The sequence below is a fragment of the Oryza brachyantha genome, chromosome 2 (assembly GCF_000231095.2).
Source record: "Oryza brachyantha chromosome 2, ObraRS2, whole genome shotgun sequence".
In the NCBI taxonomy this organism is placed as follows: Eukaryota; Viridiplantae; Streptophyta; class Magnoliopsida; order Poales; family Poaceae; genus Oryza; species Oryza brachyantha.
The window spans coordinates 23341764-23352837 of NC_023164.2; the positions used below are offsets into that span (position 1 = coordinate 23341764).

General features: G+C 40.4%; 2 protein-coding genes across 2 annotated transcripts; both read right to left on the reverse strand.

Moving 5' to 3' along the window:
* Positions 1-1314: 1314 nt before the first annotated feature.
* On the reverse strand, positions 1315-5172 carry LOC102716846 (pyruvate dehydrogenase E1 component subunit alpha-1, mitochondrial). Its single transcript, XM_006647801.3, has 8 exons — positions 4366-5172; positions 4205-4284; positions 3624-3701; positions 2602-2697; positions 2444-2515; positions 2258-2311; positions 2105-2170; positions 1315-1652 (listed from the first exon to the last, which is right to left on the reverse strand). Exons 1-8 carry the CDS (start codon positions 5045-5047, stop codon positions 1608-1610), a joined length of 1173 nt encoding a protein of 390 aa, XP_006647864.1. The 5' UTR covers positions 5048-5172; the 3' UTR covers positions 1315-1607.
* Positions 5173-8193: 3021 nt separating this feature from the next.
* On the reverse strand, positions 8194-11074 carry LOC102717129 (E2F transcription factor-like E2FE). The gene is made up of 10 exons (XM_006647802.3): positions 10819-11074; positions 10618-10738; positions 10453-10530; positions 10287-10352; positions 10044-10170; positions 9885-9952; positions 9729-9801; positions 9561-9622; positions 9063-9474; positions 8194-8550 (listed from the first exon to the last, which is right to left on the reverse strand). Exons 1-10 carry the CDS (start codon positions 11031-11033, stop codon positions 8429-8431), a joined length of 1344 nt encoding a protein of 447 aa, XP_006647865.1. The 5' UTR covers positions 11034-11074; the 3' UTR covers positions 8194-8428.

The following is an 11074-nucleotide window of genomic DNA, read 5'->3' on the forward strand; positions in this document are numbered from 1 at the left end:
CAATTTGGGTGACGGTTTCAGCTGTCGTGACACCTACTTGGTTAATTTAACTCGGTCTTCATCTGACATGGCATATGAAACAAAATTTAATAATTAAAAATAAAAACAAAATCTCTAGGGGCAAGTATGGCTAGGAAGGAGAGAGGGGGTGACACGACTCCTTATGGAGATATAAGAGGAGTGTGGGATCAACTGACAAATGGGGCCTACCGTTTTCGTCTAACTGGTACTAATAAGTTCATGTTTGTACATGCTCTAATTCAAATGAAGAAATAAAAAGGATACAACCCACACATAAAAATAAAAAGAGGACAAAGCCCATATATTGTAAAACTAGAAAGGAAAACTAATAATACTCCCTCCAATTTTTTGTTTGAAGTCGTTGACTTTTTAAGCTACGTTTGACCATTCGTCTTATGCAAAAAATTTATATAATTATTAACTATTTTGTTATGATTTGATTTATTACTAATATAACTTATAAGTATGATTTATAATTTTATATATGTAGACAAAAAATTTTGAATAAGACTAAGGTTTCATCAACGGCGTAAGATAAAAAACCGGAGTATCAATCTAATCCGTTTCTCGCAGTGTATTTCCGCCCTGGCGTTGGTTACTTGGTTAGGCCCTCTAGCTTCTGCTCCGCTTCCAGAAAAAAAGGCCTGCGACACAGAAAAAGGCCCGTGACATACAATTGACATACACGTAGCAGCTGATGAACTTCCTCAATTTATTGGGTTATATATATATAATACTAGTATACCACGATAGAAATTATAGGATACATTTGTACTCCCTCCATCTACAAATACCTCAACTTTGAGATCTTTAACAAATTAACGGTGAGAGTGAAGAAACCCTCATCAATAACAGGAATATTATTGTGAAGTGGAGGATGACACATACACATGTACCGATGTACGGTGTACCGGAGGGATTCAACTCCTCAATTTACTGTCCAACAGTAGATAAGGAAAATGACAAAGTGAAAGAAAAAATATGACCTTTTTAGGACAAAGTTTTTTTAAAAAAATGTTTTTAGGACAGGACTATTTCAAAGGAGTTCATATCCAATACTCCAATAGTCTACCAAAAGTTTGGTGCTGCCATATTGGTAGCATGAAGATTTCCATGTAGCATGAAGATACCCAATATGTATTATGGAAGAATTACTCAAGTAAAATTTTTGGTAAGACAAATTTCGATTAGGAAGCGAACCGGCCCTAATGTTCCCAGGACCAGAAGGATTAATATGTTTCCAAGACCAAAGTAGTAAGCCGCGAGGCAGTCTATGATATCACCAAAACAAGGCACACAAGAAGTTATAATCTCAATATTTTCTTCCCAAAAAGAGCAATCACGCAGGCAAAGTCTCAAGCTTGAATTTGAAGCCTGACAACAGCGGTTAGATGAATTGCAGAAAAGGGTGGAAAAGAAGCAAAAACAAATATGGTGCGATTCTTCCTGACAACGCATCTCTGTACAGGTTCATTTTTGCAACAAAGAATGGCAGAAATGCCTGAGGACTTCTTCACCAATGCTTATTTCTCCAGGCTATCATATCATATTAGAAGAAATAATGTCGCCATCTTCTCGTTGTCAGCCTATGGAAGTGTTGCTCTCAATTCCTTCCTGTCTGCTCCAAATGACTGCACAATCAAGGTAGAGTTGGTTCATTCTCAAACGCGTTGAAAATGCAGCTGAGGTCATTCCAGTGCTGGTGAGTTGTTATCGTGTGTTATGGATAAAATAAGTTCATTCTTACCGAACAGGGCATACATATAGAATATAAGCTGCACTTTGTGGTTTGAATTTAAAATTATAAACACTATGCTATCACATGGTTTAAACAGTGTAACAAGAAGGTTCTTTTAGAATGTCAAACAGAGTACTGTTCCATAAGCAGTTGAAGAAATACATTGCACCATGAATTGAAATTTCAACAAGTCAACTTCTTAGAGAACTAGATTAGCAAAAGAGATAAACCAAGCTGTAACTTCACATTATGAAGAAAATGTTTTCGTGTTTTAATCAAGTGTGGTGCTTGCATTAGTGAAAGGAAACCTCACATCTGAGATATGAATTAGACTTGTAAACTTACATCCACTCCAAAACCCTTGACATATACATTCGTAAAGAGCTCAGAAGTATCAGGCATAGGACTCTCCTGCAAATGTTAAAAAGGGGGTATATGTGAGCGAAAGACTAATTCCGAAGTTAACTACGGGGGGAAAAAGCAAAACCCAGCAGGAACCTTTGCTTTCGCAATGGCATCATCGACTTCTTTTCTGATTTCTTTCTCCATGTCCTGAGATGAAAGAATAAGTTAATGAATCGTGATGAAATTGAGAATATACCACTAAATGAAATGCCATCTCTATTTTATCATCAACATTAACTATCATTTATACTTAAGTATATTTGACATATAATATGATACCTTGAGCTCAGCAGGAGTTGCTAGGTCATGAGCCAAGATCAACTTCCTAACCCTTTCAATTGGATCACGCTCCTGTTGGCATGATAAAACAATAACTCCTTAATATCCAAACATCTGGCATCAACTACACTACAAATTTAAGGGTCACAAGAACTCACCTGTCTTACACCTGAGATCTCATCCCTGCTGCGGTAAGTGCTTCCAGGATCTGACATAGAATGACCATGGTACCTGTAGGTATCCATTTCAAGAACCTAAATACAAAGAGGGGGGAAACATTAGCATCCATAGGGTAAATAGTTGCATTGCATAAATTTAATAACATCAATCAGCAATCAAAAGAACATACTTAGACCTTAAGTTACCCTGTATCACTACTACTCCCTCATTCCATATTATAAGTCTCTTTGGGTTTGTCTTAAGTCAAACCACTTTAAGTATGACCAACTTTACAGAAAAATACTAATATCCACGACACCAAATTAGTTTCATTAAATCTATCAATGAATATATTTTTGCAGCATACATATTTTGTGTAAGAAATGTTTCTACATTTTTCTATAAATTTGGTCAAACTTGAAGAGGATTGACTTGGGAAAAACCCAAAGTGACTTATAATATGGAATGGCAGGGAGTAGGTTATTTCATATTTCACAAGCCACAAGGGTGTCCTGGCAATACAAAAAATTGTTCAAGGACAGCAGATATGGATCAGGAAATAAAGCACACTAATGCCAAAGGAACTTGCACATAAAACAATATATTCCAACTCTAGCTCATAATTACTCTATGAAGTTACTGTGCTTGAGTGCAGATACATACTGACATTAGTGGGTGGAAAAAATGCAAATAAGACAACCACAACAAAAGGAATAAGCTATCTGGGGTATAGCATACACTTGCCATAATGTATTTTTGTCATCAACTGATCAACTAGCAACTAACATCAAACATCCACTGAAAGACTCAGACATTGTTGATGAACAAAGCGATCAAGAATACAAGTGAATGAACAGGAAAATGTGGATCAATTAAGCTGCTCAAGTTGCCAACACAGGTTCTGCATGCGAAAATAACCACGAAATATGAATTTCTAAGCACTATAGTTCAACAGAATGCAAATCCATATAATAGCACTACATAAGTTTGCAAACTTAACAACACGACAAAGTGTACTCACAATTGGGCCATTTGTAATAGCATGTTCTTTTGCAAATTTGCAAGCCTGCTTCACAGCAAGAACATCCATTCCATCAACCTACACCAAAGCAATTAGATGAAGTCAGTGGCAGATACTAAGTAGGACTTAAACAGGAAAGGGAAATGCAGAAGAAAGAATGCATCATTTCAAAGTTAAAAGTACTAACCAAAATCATCAATCATATCATAGTCAATAAGCTACAGAAGATGAATACATTTAAATATCAATTTGCTTCTATCCACAAATAAAGCTATCAAGGTCACATTGAAGATGTCTTTAGGTAACCATTGTGATTTACAATCTTTTCTCCAACACTTGTTAGAACAGATAGCATGCGTTAAAAATACACTACTAAAGCAACTAGCCAACTATATCCATCAACCAAGGAAGCCTCTTCTGTAACTCAAGCAATAGACAGTCTTAAGAATTATCAGGTCAAACTGTGCATAAAAATCCACTGCAAGCAAATCAAACATACCATGATTGCAAGTAAAAATACAAGAACGCTATCAATCCAGTCACTACGATGAGCAAAAGTAACAACAATAACTTCACATCACCTTCAATCCAGGCACATAATCACCACGCTTGTAGTAAGCGGGGCTCTTTGCTGCCCTCCACTCAGCCGTTCCCATCCCATCTGCACAATGGAAACTGAATCAAGATCTTATCACATCGAATCAACAAGCAGATATCACAATCCAATCGCGTGGAAACTCACAGTGGTTGTTTTCGCAGACCAGTATGGCTGGCAGCTTCCAAAGGGCCGATATGTTTAGGGCCTCAAAGAGCTGACCTTGGTTCGCGGCACCATCACCATAGAGGGCAAACGTAGCAGTTTCCTCCTTCCTGTACTTCTGTGCAAAGGCGAGACCGCATCCAAGGGGAACCTGAGCACCGACGATACCATGCCCGCCATAGAAATTGGCGTCCTTCTTGTAAAAATGCATGGATCCGCCCTTCCCGCGGGAGCACCCAGCCTGGCGGCCCATGAGCTCGGCGAAAGCGGAGACTAGGTCGCCGCCACGGGCGAGGTAGGTGCAGTGATCGCGGTACGCGGTGATGATGGAATCGGAGCGGGTGATGGCGGCCTCCATGCCGACGGCGACGGCCTCCTGGCCGTCGTAGAGGTGGCAGAACCCGCGGATGAGCTTGGCCTTGTAGAGGGAATCGGCGGCGATCTCCATCCGGCGCATCACGGACATGTCGCGGAAGAAGGTGAGGAGCTCGGCCGGGGTGGTGGTGACGTCGCGCGACGGCGGGTCGACGATGTGGGAGGTGAAGGGGACGGAGGTCTCGATGGTGAGCGGCGCCGTGGAATCGGAGATCGAGCGGGCCGCGATGAGCGCCGTGGCCGGGGCCCGCGCGGCGGGGATGCGGCGGAGGAGCACGGCCGCGGCCATGGCGACGGCTCCCTAGGGTTTCGCGGCGGCGACGGCGAGGGCGGATCGGGGGTGGGTGGGAGGAAGAAGATAGGAGAGGAGAGGAGAGGAGAGATTTTTCCCTGCGAATTTCTCGTTCCGCTCTTAAAAAAGGGGGAGCAATTGGTTGGTGTTGATGGGCTTGCCGCCTTGGCGGGCCGGCGGCGGCGCATATCGCTCTCGTACGGTTGTATTTGCTGAAAATATCGCGAGCTATATATCTTCCCATAATCTTGTAGTTATAAGCTAAAATTTAAATCTTAAAGTTAATTTCTAAACTTAATTTTATGATTATTTTATCATGATTTATTCTCTAACTTTTACTTTCATGTCGAGTCGTTATGAATAGGTATATAAAAATATATTCATAATTTTTATTTCTAAAAACGTTGATTTGCTTTTCTTTAGAAAAACGATGCGAGCCGTAACTTGGTGAAATTTTATTGGTTGAAACTGAGCTTGACTGGAATAACTAATAAGATAATGGAGAAATTTATGAGTTAAAAAATTGGTTAGACGACAATTGACGTCAGGGTTTATTATTTTGACGACTCGCACCTAATGCACTTCTTATTTTATTCAGCGGATGTTTTTATATGGAGTCTGATCCGTCTTTTGCCTTTTTTGGTTTTGTTCGGTTTGCTGGCTGTATTATAATTTGTGGAGCTAATCCATTGTGCTGGTGCAAATACATTCTGGAATTAGAAATTAATTAAGCGTACAAATTACTCGGAATATAGATACTTGCTACACCATTTTATTAAACACCATTGACTTTTAATCTATGTTTGATCATCCGTCCTATTTAAAAATTATATAGTTATTAATTATCATATTATGGTCTAATTTATTACTAAGTATACTTTAAACATGACTTACAATCTACATATGTATATAAAAATTTTAAATAAGATAAATGGATAAACGTAAATCTAAAAGTCAACTGGGTTAAAATATCAAAACGAAGGGAGTAGAATAAGTTTCAGTTTTCAAAAGAGAAATGCATGTAAAATTATAAATCCATATCATAAGGTAAAAAAAAATGCTGTGCAGATAACATAAATTTTGCAGAAGAAAACGAAAGAGAAATGGAGAACTGCACTGCAGTTAAAAGCAAGTGGACAAGAATTGGTTATTGGATGAAGTGTCCCTCTCATGACGTTGGGAATATTTGGTTTTATTATTAGGCAGATAAAGTTGAGCCAACCATGGTTGCCTCCTCATTATATCTCATTATATAGACAGTTGAAGTCGACCGCAAGCGATGGCGAGGGGGCGATTCGCTCGCAACAGCTTGTTTATATCAACTGTCCCTCTCAAACATCGCTCAGCATTGCATAATTCATATGGACCGATCAAGGGCTAGAATAGTAGCACAGTGCATCTATCCGTCCAATTTCCGTAATGGTCGCAGGCACGATGGTTTTAGACTTTAGGGCTAATTTGATTTGATTCTCCACCCAACCAATTTATTGGTTGTGCAAAATGGTAAAAAATAAGAAGAGCTACTCTAATTGTGGCAATTTATCCTCTAAATCCTAACCGCCGGAAGGATCACTCGTGGACGCAATCATATAGGACCCACAAATAGCAATCTAGTTAGATGAGAGAATAACTTGTCAGATTTAGTCGTTGAGTAAGCATATGTTGTAGAATCGTAAAGAGTTTTTTCCACCTCAAAAGCTAGCCATTTAGGTGAGAAGCTACCCCACTTATATCCTAGGTTATTTGCTCCTCCACTACCAATGTGAGACTATTCAACAATCTCCCCTTTCACACATTGGTGTCCCTGAGCCCTTCACCGCCCCTTCACCATATCCGGGCCTCCACCGACCCACGGTCCATCAGGCCTTCACATACTGTGTCCATCGGGCCAGAGATGTTAAACTAGTCAGGTTCCGAGGCTTCCCCACTTTATATCTTAAGTTTTTTGCCCCTCCACAACCAATGTGAGACTATTCAACATATGTAACTTTCAAATAGCATGACAAGTCAAATAGGTAAACTCTTGAAGAACATTTTTTCAATATAATTACTAAAATTTGGTATGCCAAGTTAAATAAGTGATCTCTTGGAAATACTCTTACACAATCTGGTACCACTGACCTAGTACAGTGGGTTTCCATGAGTAAATTTATGGTGCTCTCTATTAACAAAATTCTATATATGTAGTATTGTCATCATTATAAGGTGGTGTTTAGATTGAGAAAATTTTTAGGAGAAGTGTCATATCAAATGTTTAACCGGACGTCGGAATGAATTTTCGGACACGAATGAAAAAACGAATTTCACGGCTAGCTTAGAAACCACGAGACGAATCTTTTGAGCCTAATTAATCCATCATTAGCACATGTTAGTTACTGTAGCACTTATGGCTAATCATGGACTAATTAGGCTCAAAAGATTTGTCTCAAGATTTTTTCCATAATTGTGCAATTAGTTTTTTGATTCATCTATGTTTAATGCTTTATTTAGGTGTCTAAAAATTTGATGTGATGTTTTTGAAAAAAATTAGGAACTAACCAAGGCCTAAGTGTTATCAAACATTGATTCATAAGCTCGGCTGTCAATAGAAAATTTATTCCGCTAACAATAATTAATGTGGCAGTGTTGATAAATAAGATATAGTATATATTAGATTTGAAAAGATGAACTGTTTATATTGGTTCCACTACTAATAAAGAGCATTGTAACTCATCATTTTCGTGAACAGATTTTTGTATCTGTTTTAATTTGCAACAAATTCGAAACGAGCTCAGACAGCGTCTGAGATGCAACTGAACAGCGATTATGGCTTGTGTCTAAATTCAAATTTAAAGTGCAAGTCTTGTCCAAGAAAGATATAAAAATGAGCCAATGAGGTATGCTACATCCCGAAGCAACGTAATCCCTCCGTCCCAAAATAAACTAATTTTTCACTTTTCGTCTTATTAAAAAAATTTACGATTAATATTTTTGTTTTTATTAGATGATAAATCATGAATAATACTTTATGTGTGACTAATTTTTTTCTAATTTTTTAAAAAAATTTAAATAAAACGAATGGTCAAACGTCGAACACGAAAACCGAAGAATTGATTTTTTTTAGAACAGAGTACAACATAGATGTACTGACAGCTTTAGAATGAACAAAGGTAAGCAAGGTTATAGCTGGACGAATAAACAGCAGAGAAATCATGACTAACAATGAGGTGAGTTTACCTTTAAGACTGAAATAGCCTGGATATTTCCTGGATTGAGTAAATACAATGAATCCTAGGCCTATGTTATGTCTTTGTTCCCCACATTTTCTTGACACATTGTACAGTTAAATAAATCCCAAGCATGAACTAAGAACTACAGTGCTTGAGATTACTGGTTTGGCTACAAAAATTGGTTAATGACATGCATGCCAAAGTGCTGCTGCATCATGCTGCTGCCTTGCGCAAATTCAGAGTACCATGATTTCCAGGCTTCCACATAATGAGCAAAAAGATCGCCCAATGCTGCATTCAGAAAAAAATGTGGAAGAAACTGTGAGCAGCTGAATTACAACGGCAGACATTCAATGTTTGGTACTACTCCTAACGGGGTTGCAAAAAATTATGGAACAAACACCAGTTGCATAGCACAAATCTTTCTCAAACAGAGCTCCATATGACAAGACAGGTAAAGCACTGGCAAGGTTCGTTTCTATGGTTGATTTTTGAATCCACGTGTTTCACTTTGTATTAGGACCATCTTAAATCTCTGAAAAAATAGGATGTCAACTAGGAAACTGATCCACGCAAGACTTGCCATGTCAATTTAAAACCCTGAAGCTGTAATTTAAGAGAGACAGGCCAACATGTGACATGAACTTCAGGTAGAAATATGTTATATTACTCGTATAACTAAGAAACGGGCATTTTCCTACCCGAATTAAGATTCCATAAGGAACAAAAAAACCTCCTTTTACGTGATGAAATAAGTTCATGGAATTATTTTAAAGAAAGGGTTAAAGAAGAGTTGAACCCACCTTGGTTCTGGTATTGTGGTCGAAATGAAGCAGCAAAGCTCTCCCAGTCCTGAGCACTATCTGTTTGTCTTTTATTACCATCGTCGAGCTCTTGTTTTCTTGCACCAGCAGGGTGGAAAGGCCCATAAACAAAACCACCCACGCTACCTTGCCTGAGCTGTCTCTGCACTGACAATTTGCAATCCTTCAAAATGTCACCACCACTCTGTGTTAGCTTTGCTTTCTTCGGGATTGCTGAATCCAGTTTGCTTCTGTTCATGTCAATGTTAGTGAGTTCAGTCCCAAATGCTCTCTTGTTCGACATGGTCTTCCCTGGTGGAGGTAGGGCAATTGTGACACCATTTTCTGCTTTTGGTTTCCCCGGTGAGCCCAACCACCGGAATGCAGGTTTCCTTGAGTCAGCTTGCTGTATCTGAAAGCCACAGTTCAACAAGTGTTACGAAACACTTCCTAACATATCGTTTAATTGCATCTTCCAAGTATATATCTACACCCTACCTTCTCAATGAAGTTCATAGACGACAGCACGTTAGCAATGTCATATAGCCTCCGGACTTTAGCTGCATCACCAATACAAGAAACAACAATGTCAGCCTTGTTCTTTCTCTAGGGACTAGGATTAGTACAAAACACTGCAAATTAAGTAGAGGAAGTGCCAGTACTAACTTCTCATACTGTTCTCTGCATGACCTTCTCCAAGTAACAGCTTTGCAGCTTCATCAAGTGAGATCGTGTCAACCTGCTACGAATACCCATTTCGTATCAATTAACTCAAGAGCATTACATTTTTACAAAAAAATGAAGACGCCAAGAATTGCTTACCTCCATGGTGAGGAAGAGCTTCACGAAATTCTGCGTGAGCAATCCAAGCGACTTCTCCTTCCTATGGTCTGCAAATGTAAACCATAACCCTGAGCTTGACACAACAAAATGCGACTGAAGCACATGTTGTAATTAAACTAGCATTAAGAAAAGCCTTGCCAGATCTAAGCCGGCAGCGAGGTGCGCCTGGCTTGTCAGAAGGGTTGTCAACTGGTTGACTCAGCTTCTCGCTCCCAGTGTCACCATCAACATCACCCATCTTATCCTCGTCTTCGTCATCCGACATCTTCACATTGTTCACAACAGCGAATGGAAGAAATTAAAATTTTGGTCAAAAAAAATACCTTCTGGCAAATAGATCGATTCAAATGTTCTTGAAGAGAAAAAAAAACGATAGCATACATTGGCCGCAGATGGATCCTCTACGGGCAGAGGAGCCAAGCCAGACTTCTCTCTCAATGCCCTCTCCTGAGCAAACCAAGCGAGAGAAAACAAGACACTTCAGAATTTAGATGGATTAGACCTACTGTTCTTCGTTGAATTTGCAGATGGAGACGCATCAGCAAACCTTGAGTTCTCGCAGTGCCATTGGGACGCCGGCGAAGCCTATCCAAGAATACCGGTTCTTGGCCTTCCTCACGAGTATCTTCTCGTAGACAGATAAAAAACTAATATCAGAATCAAATTGAGCAGGACAGAACAAGAACTCCATCCAACAAAGGTAGGAACTCACCCCGACGCTCTCGAGCACGTTGACAATGTCGTAGATCCGGCGCCTCTCCACGCCGAGCCTCCTGGCCGCGTCGTCCAGCCCGATAGACTCCACGTCGTCGCGGTTGTACAGAGCCACGAAGCTAGAAACGCACAAAAACTCGGTAAGAGCAGAGAAGCACAACCCAAGACCACGGATCCCCAGATCTGCGAGAGATCCCACTTGGAGCAGAGGAGGCCGAGCGACTTCTGCTTGCGGCTGTAGGCGTGGTCACGCAGCTTCGGGCCCCTGCCCTCGACGAGCATCGGCTGCTGGCTCCGGGGGAGAGCAGGCGCCGGCACGGCCGCCTCCGCCTCCAGCGCAGGCCCCGCCCCCGCCACCGCCGCGTCGGCCGTGGAAGAGGATGGTGGAGCAACCATCACCGCAGCCGCCGCCATCGAGTCGCGCGAGACGCAGCGGAGAGGATTGGATTGTTGCG

What these genes read in the sequence shown, in the direction of transcription:
- LOC102716846 (XM_006647801.3), bottom strand. Translation starts at nt 5,047, where the DNA reads ATGGCCGCGGCCGTGCTCCTCCGCCGCATCCCCGCCGCGCGGGCCCCG. An exon ending in CAACTCCTGCTGAGCTCAAG is followed by an intron (nt 2,312 to 2,443) that starts GTATCATATTAT and finishes CTTTCATCTCAG; the next exon opens with GACATGGAGAAAGAAATCAG. An exon ending in ATGCCATTGCGAAAGCAAAG is followed by an intron (nt 2,171 to 2,257) that starts GTTCCTGCTGGG and finishes TAACATTTGCAG; the next exon opens with GAGAGTCCTATGCCTGATAC.
- LOC102717129 (XM_006647802.3), bottom strand. Translation starts at nt 11,033, where the DNA reads ATGGCGGCGGCTGCGGTGATGGTTGCTCCACCATCCTCTTCCACGGCC. An exon ending in CTCGGCCTCCTCTGCTCCAA is followed by an intron (nt 10,739 to 10,818) that starts GTGGGATCTCTC and finishes GTGCGTTTCTAG; the next exon opens with CTTCGTGGCTCTGTACAACC. An exon ending in CTATGAACTTCATTGAGAAG is followed by an intron (nt 9,475 to 9,560) that starts GTAGGGTGTAGA and finishes TGTGGCTTTCAG; the next exon opens with ATACAGCAAGCTGACTCAAG.